This window comes from Pristis pectinata, chromosome 7 (assembly GCF_009764475.1).
Source record: "Pristis pectinata isolate sPriPec2 chromosome 7, sPriPec2.1.pri, whole genome shotgun sequence".
Taxonomy (NCBI): domain Eukaryota; kingdom Metazoa; phylum Chordata; class Chondrichthyes; order Rhinopristiformes; family Pristidae; genus Pristis; species Pristis pectinata.
The window spans coordinates 87,256,638-87,271,967 of record NC_067411.1 but is presented as its reverse complement, the minus strand read 5'-3'; the positions used below and the strand labels follow the sequence as shown (position 1 = coordinate 87,271,967).

The 15,330-nt window shown below is 39.9% G+C and overlaps 1 protein-coding gene across 1 annotated transcript in view; it reads left to right on the top strand.

Moving 5' to 3' along the window:
• The window catches only part of apc (APC regulator of WNT signaling pathway), a 104,348-nt gene that overhangs the window by 56,476 nt on the left and 32,542 nt on the right, over positions 1–15,330 (top strand). The window contains 3 exon segments of the mRNA XM_052019227.1: positions 4,815–5,016; positions 9,728–9,836; positions 15,170–15,283. Of these exon segments, the coding sequence (XP_051875187.1) occupies positions 4,815–5,016; positions 9,728–9,836; positions 15,170–15,283 (425 nt within the window).

The following is a 15,330-nucleotide window of genomic DNA, read 5'->3' as shown; positions in this document are numbered from 1 at the left end:
CAACGAGACATGTATCAGTGTTAGAAACTATTTTATTAATAACTACTTGTAATAATAAGAAAAGTAGAAACATTAGATATCAAACATAATCCCCAAAACTAAACTCAGTGTGTGTGTGTGGCAAATTCCCAAACCCCAAGTCTAGGAACACCCCTAATGAGGGTATCTAGAACTACTGCACAGTTTCAGAATAAAAAGTAATCCATTTCAAATTGAATTTTTTTGCTCAGAGGATTGTGAACCTTTGGAATTCTCTACGCGAAAAAGCTTTGGAGGCAGAGTCATTTAATAAATTCAAAGCAGTAATTGAAAGATATTTATACCATGGAATATGGGGGTGAGTGTGTGGAGGCCAGGATTGCATCGGCCTTGAACGGTGGAGCTGTCTCGAGGGGGCATTTGGCCTATTCCTGCTCCCGTTTCTTTTGTTTTATTCTCATGTTTATGTTTTGCCAAACACATGGAATTGGGGAAGTTAAACTGGTGTGGATTGAGAATTGGTTTGCAGGCAAGAAACAAAAGGTGGGAATAAATGGGTCTTTCTCAGGTTGGCGGGCTGTGATCAGGGATTACTACAGGGATTGGTATTTGGCCTGGACCTGTTCACAAATTATATTAATGTTTTAGCTTCGGGCACCAAACATATTATTTCCAAGTTTGCTGATGATACAAACTAGATGGAACCATAGAACAATACGGCACAATACAGGCCAGGCCTTTCAGCCCACCACGTTGTGCCGACCTTTAAACCACGCCTAAGACGATCTAACCCCTTCCTCCCACATATCCCCCTATTTTAAATTCCTCATATGTTTATCTAACAATCTCTTGAACTTGACCAACGTACCTGCCTCCACCACTACCCCAGGCAGCGCATTCCATGCATCAACCACTCTCTGGGTGAAAAACCTCCCTCTGATATCTCCCTTGAACTTCCCACCCATTACTTTAAAGCCATGCCCTCTTGTATTGAGCATTGGTGCCCTGGGAAAGAGGCGCTGGCTGTCCACTCTATCTATTCCTCTTACTATCTTGTATACCTCTATCATGTCTCCCCTCATCCTCATCCTCATCCTCCTCCTCCTCCAAAGAGTAAAGCCCTAGCTCCCTTAGTCTTTCCTCATAATCCATACTCTCCAAACCAGGCAGCATCCTGGTAAATCTCCTCTGCACCCTTTCCAACGCTTCCACATCCTTCCTATAATGAGGTGACCAGAACTGGACATAGTATTCCAAGTGTGGTCTAACCAGAGTTTTGTAGAGCTGCATCATATGGAGTTGTGTGTATGGAGGTGGATAGGAAGAGGCTTGCCGGGGATACAAACAAACCAAGTGAGTGCATGAGAACATGACAGATGGAATATATAATGTGGAAAATATAAATTCATCCACTCTGGTGCAGAATATTTTATTAAATGTGACAGACTGGGTAATATTGATGTTCAAAGAGACCTGAGTGTCCTTGTACACATCACTGAAAGCCAACATTCAGGTGCAGCAAGCAATGAGTAAAGTAAGTGGTATGTTAACTTTTATTGCAAGAGGATACAAGTACAAAAATCAAGATGTCTTACTGCAACAGAGCCTTGGTGACACTGTATCTAGAATTTGGGTCTTCCTGACTAGAAAAAGGAATATTTGCTATAGAAAGAGTTCTTCTGCTCTAATGCCAACTTTTTGCACCTAGCTGCAATTAATAATAAATTCTGTTTGCCCTTTTTAACTCCATTTCCCCTATTCAATGGTTTATGCCTTTGGAGAGAGCTTAAACTTGCCTGACGGGGGCAAGGGGACCTTGCCATAATTTAAGAAAGAAAAGCAACAAAATAGTGGAAGTTGAGGGTTTAGTAAGCAAATTGGGAAGGCAGAGGAAATAAAGACTGTTGTCATTTTGGTAGGGATTAATTGTTTATACTATATTCCCTAGCTTCCTTCCATTAACATTGATGAATTGAGGGAATAGATGTAGAGTGTAGGTAGTCTATTTTTCCGAAGTGTATGGGAGGACAGAGATCATTGCTGCCTGGTGGACCATGAGCTTTCTATGGGGTTTGCAGTATAATCTTTGAGCATACTTTGCTTCAGAGAGCTGCAGGCTGCGGCAGATTTCATCATCAATACCTGCTTTTGCTGAGTAGTGTGTTCTCTGTAATATGGGAAGTGATCCATGTTTCCCAGAGTCTTGTCATGGGGCTCTAATTTCAGGGGGTGCTGTTATACAGTGGGAGGAAGTTTGGAGGGAATCAATTTTGTGGATGTTTAATGTAATGCCCCTTCTCTTGTTTGCCTCATTGAATGAGTCGACAATAATTTGGAGTTCCACCTCTGAATGTTTATATAGTCAGGTGTTGCATCGTGATTGCTGCTCCCTTTATTTTCCTTTGAATGGTCACGCAGTAAAAATGATGTCCATTGTGCCTTAAGTAAACAGAATCTAGCTCTTCACTGGGAGACCATAGATATTGGAGCAGAATTAGGCCATTTGGCCCATTGATTCTGCTCGACCATTCAATATTGACAGATTTTTTTAACTCCATTCTCCCCCCTCCTCCTGTAGCCCTTAACCCCCTCACCAGTCAAGAACCTATAAATCTCTTCCTTAAATACACCCGAATGACTTGGCCTCCACACCACCTTTGTGGCAATGAATTCCACAGATTCACCACCCTCTGGCTGAATTTTTCCTCATCTCAGTTTTAATGAGATGTCCCTTTATTCTGAGGTTCTGCCCTCAGATCTGAGACTTCCCTACTGATGGAAACATCCTCTCATCCACTTTATCTAGGCCTTTCAATACCTGGAGGAGGTGGTCGTGGAGGACATTTGTGATGACTTTCCAAGACTCAAACAGGAGGGAGACCTGATGTTTACAGATTAGGATTCCTTGAAGATGATCACAATTACATTGTCTCTGAGATCTCCTGATGTGTGCTTCTCTTCTAGATTTGGAGATGATGCTGGGAATTTGTGATTGAATTTCCTCTTTGCCAAATGTTAGAATTTCAACAGGGATACAGTTTGCTTTAGAGACCTTTCTTTCTTTGCAGTTGACACATGGCGTTTTTACCTTTATCCAGGTGTGGTGGTAAGACTGGATGGGATAATGTACTGTAGGGTGGAGTTGAGGACAATCGCATTAAGGGATGAGTCTTGATGGAGTAGTTTTTGAATTATGCCTTCATGCAGACAATGAATGTCTTTCTATATTTGGATAAACTCTTGTCTGAACTTGCCTCTCAGTGAGGTGTGCACTTGGGTGCTGGGCCGTGGATGTTCCTGACAGCATACAAATTGCTTGTCCTGCTCATCAGCAAGCTACTGGATTTTCTGCACTCCTTGCATCATTTGTTCTTTAAGTCACAGGTTTTGTTGGACCTTGTCCTTCAAGTATCTGTAGAGCAGCATTTTCTTCCCCTTGAAGTGTGCTTGTTTTTCAGATCCAAAAATGTGTTGCTTTTGTGCTTAATTATCTCCAAGATCTCTTGGTTGTTCTTATCAAACTTGTCCTAATGTTCTCCAACAGACAAGTCAAGAGTCTCTTCACGGGTGCTAATAGTATTTTGGACAGTCCAGACACTATGGATGCTCTGCAGTCCCTGTTGGTTAGGAGTTTTCAGGTGTTATTTGAGAGCTGCCTTTGCATGTCCTTGAGACTTTCATGCATCAGTGCTGGATTGAGTGGCTGTTTATTTAGATGTGTCCAGCGATTTGGTCAAGCCTGAGATGTAAGCCACTTATGGAATACCCAGCTTCTGATCTGCTCCACTTCCCATGGTTGGCCCAGTTGCATCTAGAGACTTGAACAGTTTTCACTTTGGTATTTGGATTAATTTCTTTGTGTTGTTTTACTTTCAAACTACTTGGCAGATTTGTAAGTTTTGAAGAAAGCTTACTTAACTGTCACGGTGTTGGTGGTGGGGAACTTGGTGGAAAAACCATTGAATATCTTGAGGAAGCAGGTAGTCTGACTTGTTACAGATGGTCATTACCTTGTAATATTCATGATACATATTTACTTATCAGTGCAACCCTCAACATTGTCTAAATCTTGTTGCATGTGGACATTGACTACTTTATCATTTGAGGATTTACAAATGGACTAAATATAATCAGCAAATAATTCCATTTCTGGCATAGTGAACAAATGCTCATTGACAAAAGATGAAGATAGGCCTGTGATGCTGTATAAGAGCTGAAATTATTATCTTCAGTTATAACTCCTTTGTGCTGGATATCATTTCACCTACTATAGAATTTTTCATCTTTTATTGATGTTGATTACCTCTCACGTTCAGCATGGAATTGACCCAGTACAGAAAGAAGGGATTCAGCCCATCAAACCTGTGGCAATTTAATCTGCACATTATGTTTCCTTCAAGTACTAAATTTTTGAAGACAACAATTGAATTTGTTTCCACTGTTCTACCAGACAATGAATTCCAAATCAGTAGAATTGCTATTAAGGGAAACACATTCTCACCTCACAATTGGAATTGTGGTTTTATGTCCATATCTGGGCCAAGGTTGTAATATGAGCTGATGCTAAATGCCCTTTGTGATACCCAAACTAATTATAAAGTGTCTTAATGGTTTTTGCTGAACAAATGCTGTCTGGTGGTACTATTGATAATGGTGTACATTGTTATCTAAAGATTACCTGAATGGTTTCTTCTAAGTATTTGGATTAATTTTTATCACCTGCTATGTTATTTTAAGAATGTTTGTGTGGTAATACAGTTTTTAGAGAAATGTTTCTTAATTCATTACATATTTTTTACAAAATGACTGATAATGTAAAAACTTTTATTTTTCAGAACTAAACTTGGAGTGTGTAAATTCACCTGCAATAAAATTAAGGCCAAAGATGTCACTGCATTCATATGGAAGCCGGGAAGGATCAGGGTCCGGTCGGTCAGGAGAGTGTAGCCCAGTTCCAGTGGGTTCAATTCCAAGAAGAGGATTGATCAATGGAAGCAGAGAAAGTACTGGCTACTTGGAAGAGTTAGAAAAAGAGAGGTACATTTGATTTATGTCATTGCTAGTATTTTGTGGTATAATTAGTTTCTTTAATCCATGGAACAAACAGCAATTCCTGAAATAATTCTGAGTCAGTCATGTCATTAACTTGCACTTTGTGCTGTTAACCTGCATACTAACAGGGCTCAAAAATGTATGTAGATTTATTAATTATCTGTAATGTAACAATGCATATTTCCTATCTGACACATTTTACTATTTTCACACTCTTCATTTTAAATATTTGTCAAAATTTAGTATGAAATTACTATGTTACCTTAATGAACTACTGCTACACTTTTCAATTAATTGATATCTTAATCATTCTAACTCGAGTAACCTTTTTTTTGTTTTGTTGTCCTATGATTTTTTTCATTTATGTGTGAGCAAGTGAGGTCATTCATGCTCTTTCTCACTAGGTGAGTTACTGTGCTCACTCTCTTTTCCATTTATACTCTTTCAAAACCTCCACTACATTGCCTTTTGCCTTTTCTCTACCTTCTCCAGTTGTTTGTGAGCTTGAGTCAATATGATCTGTTGTCAATCAGACAGTCAATTGTTGAAGGATCAACAGTGTGGTATATCTAGAACACTACTTCTCTCTAACCGCACATAGAGATACCTGACCTCTGCTCAGTGTGACAACAGAGTTCAGGAATTCTATGTCATGGAAAATTATAAGAGTTAACCTGGCGGACAATGCCCATCTATATCTGTAATGTTCCAGCATCCTAGAGGTTTATTCTTTGAATATAGTGACGACTATTTTTAATCTATGTTCTACATAACTCAGAGCAGCAGTTGAAATTATCCACAGACATTTTGCCAAAATCTCTTGCACAGCTAATGGAGAAGAGGAACATGCAGAAATGCACATCCTTTCCATTGCTTTAAAGCCTGAGATTGTCAACACATTTGTAGATCCTTTTCAGTGCTGTAGGGTAGGGATATGGTTATATGCAGAATCTTGAAGAGTATTGGTTACAATTTAGAAATGGATCCAATTGATGCTTTTCATTTTCAAAATGCTTATGGCATGGTCTTCAATGATGTCTCGAAGAAAGTGATTAGCTACAATGGATTTAAGGCTTCTTTAAATTCTTTTATGTAATAGAGAGGCTATTTAACGGTTTACCTTTGAAAGTTGCACCTTTTGAAGGGAGAATTCTAAGGGAATAACTTGCCACTTTTCCTCTTCTATATGAGCACTGTATATCATGTGGTTACTTGCAGCTATTTTCATGACCAGTTTTGATAAATAATGACAGATCTTTATGATTAATACTTCCATATTGTGAATATTTTCCTCTCTAGTTCACATTGCCATAGGCTTTAACAACTTCTGTTTCAAACACAGCATCGCTGCTTTGCTGAGTTGATTTTGGACGGTGCCAAACAAGCAGATTTTCCGGACAGTTGGGTGTTATTCCAGTTAGAACCACAGCATATTTTTAATTAGTTTTTTCAGATGTTATGCAGTATTTTAATAAATTCTGTAGTGATCTGTTAGGGATGGGAGGAGGGGTGTGTGTAGAAGAGCCACAGGGGTTTCCTGTATTACCTGCCTTCTATTGTGTGTGGTAGTCATTCATTCTCTTCCTGCTTGTTCACTCTTTACATACAGTTTGACTACAGGACTAAAGGTGCTATCTACATCCATCCTTTTAAGGAGACCAATACAGTACATAATACTCCAGACGTTATATGGATCTCACGGATGCCCTATACAGTATAACTGAAGCATAACCTCCCTGCTTTTGTATTCAGTTCTCCTAGTATTAAACAATAATCTTTCATCTTTCCTAATTACTTGCAGTAACTGTACACCAGCTTTTCCTAAATCATGTACTAGGACACTCGTATCCCTCTACATCTCAGAGCTCTGCAATCTCTCAAGATTTAGATAATGCACGTTTTTTATTTTTTCTTGCCAAAATGGACGCTTTTACATTTTTCACTTTATACTCCATTTGCCAGATCTCTGCCCATCTATCCATTTCCCTTTATAGCCTCCTATGTCCTCTTCACACCTTGCTTTCCACCTGTAAAAAGTTAAGGTCCCAGCACTGAGCCCTGTGGCACACCACTTGTTGCATCTTGCCAGTGTTTTTAAAAAAAAACAATAAAATCTGCTCTCCATGTCTGGTTAGCCAGTCAATCTTCCATTCATGCCAGTATGTTACCTCCTAAACTGTAAGCTTTTATTTTCCACGATAGTTTTTGGTGTGGCATCTGAACATTGCTTTTGGGAAATTTGAACATCGCACGTTACTTTTTCAAAGAACTCCAAAAATTTCTCAAACATGATTTCCTTTTCACAAAAAAAAACATGGGCTAATTGGCCTGTAGTTTCCTGCCGCCTGTCTCCCCTTTTTTGTATGTTACATTTCCTATTTTCCAACTTAATGGGACCTTACTTGAAACTGGAGAATCTTGGAAAATTACAACCAGTGTGTCAGCCATCTCCCTAGCCACTTAAAGATTCTATGATGATATTCATTGGGACCCTGACACTTGTTCTCAGCAACCTAGGTTGACTCCCATCTGGATCAGGTGACTTGGCCGCTTACATTGCAGTAGCCTTTTCATAGCTCGTCTTTAGTTTAGGCCATCCAAACTCTCAACTATGTATTATTTTGCCGAGATTCCAGCAGTGTCTTCCTGAGCAAAGGCTGATGTAAAGTGATCATTTAATAACTCAGCCATGTCCTCTGCAACCATGAGAAGATTTCCTTTTTGCTCTCTTGTGAGTTTCACCTCTCCTGTGACAACCTTTTTCCTATTTAGATGCCCAGAGAATATTTTTGAATTTCCTTTTGTGTTTGCTGTTGGTCTTGTGCTTTCTCTCTTTGTTTACATCTGAGTGTCTTGCAATCAGCCTGGTCCTCCTTTAACAATCTGACTTCCTACTCTAGTTTACATCCCTCCACCCCCTCCCCCAATCTTTCTGGTCATCCAGGAATTCTGGCTTTAATTTCCCTACCCTTCACCCTCATGGGAGCATTTCTGAACTGTGGCTGAAGTACACACAAGAAACTTAAGATGCTGGAATCTGGAACAACAAATGATCTGCTGGAGGAACTCAGTGGGTCAGGCAGCATCTGTGAGAGGAAAAGAATTCTCGATGTTTCAGGTCAAGCCCTTCAAGACAGAGTGGAGAGGCAAGATGGCCAGTCGAAAGGAGTGGTGAGAAAGGAGTCCAAAGTTCCTGTTATCCCATTAAGGTAGCCCTTTGTGTTTCTGTTTATCTCCCTCCAGCAGCTGTCTCCAACCTTCACACTCCCCTCTCCCCCCACCTTCCTCCATCTGCCTCTCAATATTTATTTTCTCTTTGTCTGCCTCCATCTCTCATTCACCTGCCTCTGTCTCCCAACTCCAACCCCATTTCCCCTCCCCCCTCCCCACTTGGCACAACCTACCTGTCATCTTGCATCCCTCCTCAGTCCACTCATCACTTCAGACTCCTTTCTTACCACTGGCTATCTCGCCTCTCCATTCTCAGTCCTGATGCAGGGTTCTGACCCTAAATGTCGACAGTTCCTTTCCTCCCACAAAAGCTGCTCGGCCCACTGAGTTCCTCCAGCAGATTGTTGCTGTGGCTGAAACATCTCCACTTGAAATGCCTCCCATTTGTTCATTTTAAACTTTGCCTGCCGAGTTTTGATTCCATTTTACCCGGGCCAGATCTGTACTCATCACATTAAAATTGGCTTTTCTCCAATTGATTATTTTTATCTTCGGCTGGTGTATATTCTCAGCTATTCTAAACATTATGTAATTATGATCACTATTTCTTAGATGTTTCCCACTTACACTTGCAGCACTTGGCCTGGTTAAGTTCCCAGAAACACATGTTTGGGCTAGAAACGCACTGATAAGAAAAATCTTCTGACCCCATTTCAGAAACGCTTCCTCTTCCTTGCCTTTGTTATTGTTACCCCTGTCTATATTTGGATATCCAAAGTGCCACATTATTATTCTAAGCCTTTTGCACTCCTAATTTTCCTGTAAATTTGCTCTATGATATTCTTCCCAGTATTTTGCATCCTTTAGAATAGTCCCAGTAGTGTTAATGCACCTCTGTTGTTTCTTTGAATAGAGATTTGGGAATATTGTGGTGGTGGATTGAAACAGGCATTGGAACTGAATATCATCATTAACATGTGGAACCACCCCACACAGGAGCACCATGGGTAGAAATCAAAATTGGACTATGGGGCCACATTTAAATTGGACCACTGAGCTGCTTATCTCTGCTGTGCATCCCCAGACAGTTTGTTGGCAAAGCTGGCATTCATTTGAGCTGTTGAAGTAGCCCTCATAAATGTGTTTGTGTCAGAGTCTGAGGGGGACAACATTGGTGGCAGTGGAGGCGAATCAATTGGCAGAAGGCTGAGCCTAAGTTAGCAGTGCTGTAGGGTCCCATCTGTTAAACTCTGACCTGAAGTTGTTTGTTCAATTGCAGTTAAGACTGTGTGTCCTTGAAAGGAGTAAGTTCACCTTGATCTGAGAATAATACATTGGACAGTATATGACATAAAGCTGCTGTCTTTAGAGAGCAGCATGACATCTAAATTAACATTAAAATTCCCTGTGGCATATTGCCAGAGAAAATAAAGGCAATATGATCTTTCATCAGATAGATATTCCTGATACTTGTTTTAAATGCCATAAGTGTGTTGTAACAGTAGAGTTTCTCTTTATTTTATAGGTCTTTGTTACTTGCTGAAATTGAAAAGGAAGAGAAGGAAAAGGACTGGTATTATGCACAGCTTCAAAATCTTACAAAGAGGATTGATAATCTCCCCCTTACAGAAAATGTAAGTTCAAATCCAATTTTAATTTTTCTATGAAATAGGCACATGTAATGTTGTAAAAGTTCTAGGCTAAATGTGTTCTTGTAATGTTTTGAACCTTTTTATTTGTCACATTGTGAATGAGGTCATTACAGTAAGAAAAAAAAGTATATTTTAAAAATGCTTCATTGAAGCTGCTAAGAATTAAAAAAAATATCGGATACCATCAGTGATGAATGAAAAAGATACCAGTATCCCATGAACCCTTGATCAGAGAATAGATTTTGAGCTTTGAAGAGATGATGAATCAATATAGGGAAAGCCTAAGAAAATGTATCTTTAATCTGAGATTGAAATAGCTGAAGATGACATGAAAGGTGAGAAGTCTGTAAAAGATGGTGGGGAACAGAATAGTAATACACAACTACAGAATCCAGGAGAGAATTGCAAAGATGGAAAAGGGTGAAGCCATTGTGTTTCTTGTAGATGGGGCAAAGAATTTGAAATTAGTGCAGTGAGGTATAAGGAGTTGAATAATATTTCTAAGGTCAGACATAATGCAAGAATAGGTATCATTTGGAATAGAATGGTGTGTAATGGAATTTGGATTAATATCTTGGAAAACCTGCAAATTGACTGTTAGAATACTTGAGTCATAAGTCAGAAAAACTGTGGTAAGGATTTGACCTGTCGTGGTAACATGTGTAAGAATTGATAGATGATGCACATGTGTATATAGGTAGTCCTGTTAATGGATAGGATGTAGGGTTTTACTCTCAGCCTAGCGTCAAACGAAGCACTAATGTTGTGCACAAGCAGCCAAAGAGAGAATAGGGTTCATCATTTCTGTCGAGAACAAATTGGACTTGAAATAAATTCTTCCTCATCCAATGCTTAAATTTTAGACAGAATTCAATGGAACAGTAGAAGTTAAGGAATCAAGATTGTCATAAGGAGGTAAAGCTAAACGTTACATACACAAGTGAAAGTTGACATTGTGGCTATGAATTATGTTGGAAAAATTATGGAGACCGGGATATAGACGTGGAGACTTCTGGTAATGGAACAAGGAGAGGAAAAACATCATTAGAAGAGGTCATAAGATTCTGGAGCAGGAAGATGTCATTTGTCCCCCTTGAATCTGCTCTGCCATTAGATCATGGCTAATCCAGTCTTGGCCTCAACAGCCACTCTCTTCCCTTCCTCCTTGACTCTGTTGTAGTTAAAATGCTTGTCAATCTCCATGTTGTATGTATTCAATGACTCAGCTTCCACAGCTCTCTGATGTAGGTTATTCCAAAGATTCAAGACCCTCAGGAGAAATTCCTCTATTTCAGTATTAAAGTGATGACTCATATTCTGAAACGATGCATATTTCCAGGCAGAACATCTTCTCAGCATCCATCTTGTCAATCTTCCTCGCGTCATCTTGCCATATTAAGATGTGTCATAGAATCAAACTAAGGCAATGCCATAGAGGTGGACCACACAGGAAGAGAATGGAGTGGTTGACTATATCAAATACAAGTACATGATTGACAAGTGAAAGCACACCATAGTTCTGGTTGCAAAGGATGTTACTTGACTAGGGCTGCAATATTCCAGTGGTTTAAGGAGGGAAGAGAGAGAAATATGTATCTAAGTAGAAATGATATATCCAAGGGTTCAGAGTAAGGGTTAGCAAGATCTGCGGAATACAGCGGAAGTGAGGATATGAATTTTACATGATGGAACCGAGGAGCTAAGATGATACGAGTTGGGGTGAGGATATGATTGGGCGGGGAGGGAAAATAGGGATGAAGCAACGAGCTTATATTCTTAATTAGTTACAGAAAGAATTGTTATAGCTCTTCACTAATAGAAACTAAGATGGGGAGCGCAAAGGTTGGGGAGATTATTTTTCCATGGAGCCTGGCATTGTTTTGGTCTCCACAGTTGAAACTGGGATACCAGAATAATTTACAATAGGGAAGCCAGGTAAACCAGAACTAAAAACTTCTGTGAGGTGCAAATCTGTATGTGGCCTTTGGGTTATGAATTCTAACCTTCGTCAGTAAACTGTGAAACTGAATGTGTCTGGTAATTTGAGGACTAGTAATTTGCCTTGAATGAAATTAAGCATAAATGTATTAATATGTATCAGAATTAATAGCTCAAAAGTTCATGGTGTTGGTATTTCCCCATGTAACTGTAAGAAAATTTGGAACCGCCATGTAAGCATGTGCATAGACAAAAGTCTTGAACTTCCTGATGGATCCTCACTGCTGTCATTCCAATTGCACTCTGCTGGACTTTCATGGAGGTCTGAGTGAAGCACCAACTTCCTTCAGTTTCCCAGCTGAGAAAATTCTGATGGTGTAAAGTTCTGAAATTTGTCTAAGTAGTAAGTAGCAATTTCTTAATTAGAACATGTACTGTTTGGGTACACGATAATGTCTACATCAACAAGCACTTTAAGCCCTGCAATTGAGTGGAACACATTATCCAGATTAGCTGTTTAGTAAGAGTGCTGCATTTTCTAAGTTGTTCATTTTTCAATGAGACTTTAAAACCTTGTTGACCCCATGTGGGACTTCAGGGTCATCACTAAGAATGGCTTGGTAATACCATCACGAACTTAGATAACAGAGTCCTGAGTTGTCAGAGCAACCCAATATGAGGGATAAACCTTAAAAAATAAACAAAGCTGGTGCCCCAGGACGACAACAACTACCTCTTATATCCTAAGGGCCCCACCATGAAAGATCATCAATCCAAAACACAATCTCTGACTCCTTCCCACAGGCACTGCCTGACTCACTGAATACCCTCAGCATTCATTACTCTCATTAGAAATGATCAGTCTTGGTGGTACAGCAAGGAATGCTGGAAGAGCTCGGTGGGTTTGGTGGCATCCGTGGGGAAAGGGGAAAGGTGAAAGGTTTATATTTTGGAGTAATGAAAGGGGCAGGGTTTATACCTTGGATCAATGACTGGGAATTGTTGACCAGGGTAATGGCTATGTTTCTATCTCCAGGGATCCTGCCTGGATTTCTGAGTTTTTCTGGCATTTTCTGCTTTTGTTTCAGATTTCTAGTATCTACAGTATTTTTGCTTTTCCAATATTAACCAGTTCTGCCTTAATCTGTTTTACCCTCTCTGCAGATGCTGCCTGACCTGCTGGACTGTCCCAGCATTTTCCTTTATTTCAGATTTCCAGTAACAGCTGTGTTCTGTTCCTCACAGTTTAAAAATGCTTTTTGTTTTTCTCTCCACAGGTCTCCCTCTACTTAAGCCTCCTCCAGACAGATCAACTGCCAATAACAAGCTGTCCTCTCCCCCTCTGTCAATAATAACCTGTGCCATCCATATTCTTCACTCTATCACAGATATTCCCCTTCTTAGCAAATTAAAGCATGCTTTTTTTTAAATATCCCAGTTCTGACAAAAGTCACATACCTAAAATATTAATTCTATTTTTCTCTCCACAAATGCTGACTGACCTGAGTGTTTCCCGTATCCTGTTTCATTTCAGACTTGTAGCATCTCCAGTTTTTTGTTCTTGGATGACACTTACAGAACTATGTGATCATGCTACTGCAGTTCTTCCACATCTAGTCATGAATGATACTTTTTATAGCTAACAGTTGAGAGGCATTTAGACAGGCATATGAACATGCAGGGAATGGAGGGATATGTATCATGTCCAGGTAGGTTTAGTTTAATTTGGCATCATGGTCAGCACAGACATCGTGGGCTGAAGGGCCTGTTCCTGTGCTGTACTGTTCTATGTTCCAGAAGGATTCCCATCTCAAGATGGTGGGTCCAAGTATGTGAGTGTTTAAGACTGATGCATTCACAGTCTCATTCAGCAAGAAGTGCAGAATGGATGATCCATCATGGCTTCCTCCTGAAGTCTTCACCATTGCGGAAGCCAATCTCAGCCAATTCAATTCACTCCAGGGGATATCAATAAACAGATTAGAGCATGGGATACAGCAAAAACAGTGAGACTAAACAACATCCCAGCTGCAGTACTGAAGACCTCTGCTCCAGAACTAGCTGCACCTCAAACCAATCTGCTTTAGTACAATGACGACTGTGGCATCTACTCAGTAAGATTAACAAAGTGTTGGACAAATCCATTTCTGGCTAATTGCTTGCTACTGATATCCAGTTCCGGTTTTGCCAGGATTCTGCTCCAGACGTCATTACAGCTTTAGTCTAAAAGTGTCCTAAGAGCTGAATTCCAGAGGTGAAGTGGGAGTGACCACCCCTGACATTGAGCAATGATGAACTGTGCCATCAGAGAGTCCTGGTAAAACTGAAGTCAATGGACATACCAGTGGTTGGAGCCATACCAGTGGTTGGAGGGGGAATGTTTTCCATGCACAGGGTGGTTGGATTCAGGAATATGCTGCCTAAAGAGGTGGTGGAGGCAATTCACAACATTGAAGAAGCACCTAGACAAGTACTTGAATCACAGAGGCATAGAAGGTTACGGACCTACTGTGGAAATTAATTTGAATAGGTACAGTGAGTAGCATGAATGTGATGGGCCAAAGGGCCCGTTTCTCTGCTGTACAACTCTGTGACATACCTCCAAGAAAAAGGAAAGTGGTTGTGCTGTTGGAGGTTAATCATCCCAGCCCAGAGGATCACTCCAAGGATTCCTCAGGACTATATCCTGGGCTCAATTATCAGTGATCTTTCTTCCGTTATAAGTTCAGAAGTGGGGATGCTTGATGATTGCACAGTTCAATTTCATTTTCAACTTGTCAGCAAATAAAGCAACCTATGCCTGCATATTAGCAGAACTAGACAAGATTTAGGAATGGTCTGTTAAGTAGCAAGCAAAATTCACGCTTCAAAAGTACCAGCTAATGACAATCTCCAACAAGGTAGAATCTAACCACCACCCAATGATCTTCCATGGCTTTTCCGTCATCAAGTCCCCCACTATAATTATCCTGGGGTTCACCACTGACCAGAAAATTCACCTGCACCAGCACATAAATACCGTGGCTCAAAGGCTGGGTATCCTGTTGGCAGTCACCTCTTGATACCTTAAAAAAAAAGCTTTTACAGAAACATCAATTCTGGTTTATCTCAAGCTTTAAAATTTCCAGTTTTCTAATTGCTTGATTTTTGTATTACCTTTTCATTGTTTAAATGTAAGATTCATTGTTGTTTGAATAATGTTCCTTTTCAGTGAACCAATGATAAAAAAATTAAAATCATTACTATATCATCTTTTTGCTTTCCCAAAGCTGTGATCAAACTTTCTTACTGCGAATGTATAATGGTTGTCAATGTGTTTTGGTGCCATTATCTCAATATATTATGGAAATTATATTGAATTGGCCAACTTTGGACAGTTTTCTCTGCAGACGGACATGACTAGAAGGCAATTAGAGTATGAAGCACGGCAAATTCGATCTGCAATGGAGGAACAACTGGGAACATGTCAGGATATGGAGAAGCGAGCTCAGGTAGTATCAAAATTGTGCAATTAAGATGTATTTGAATGATTAACTTT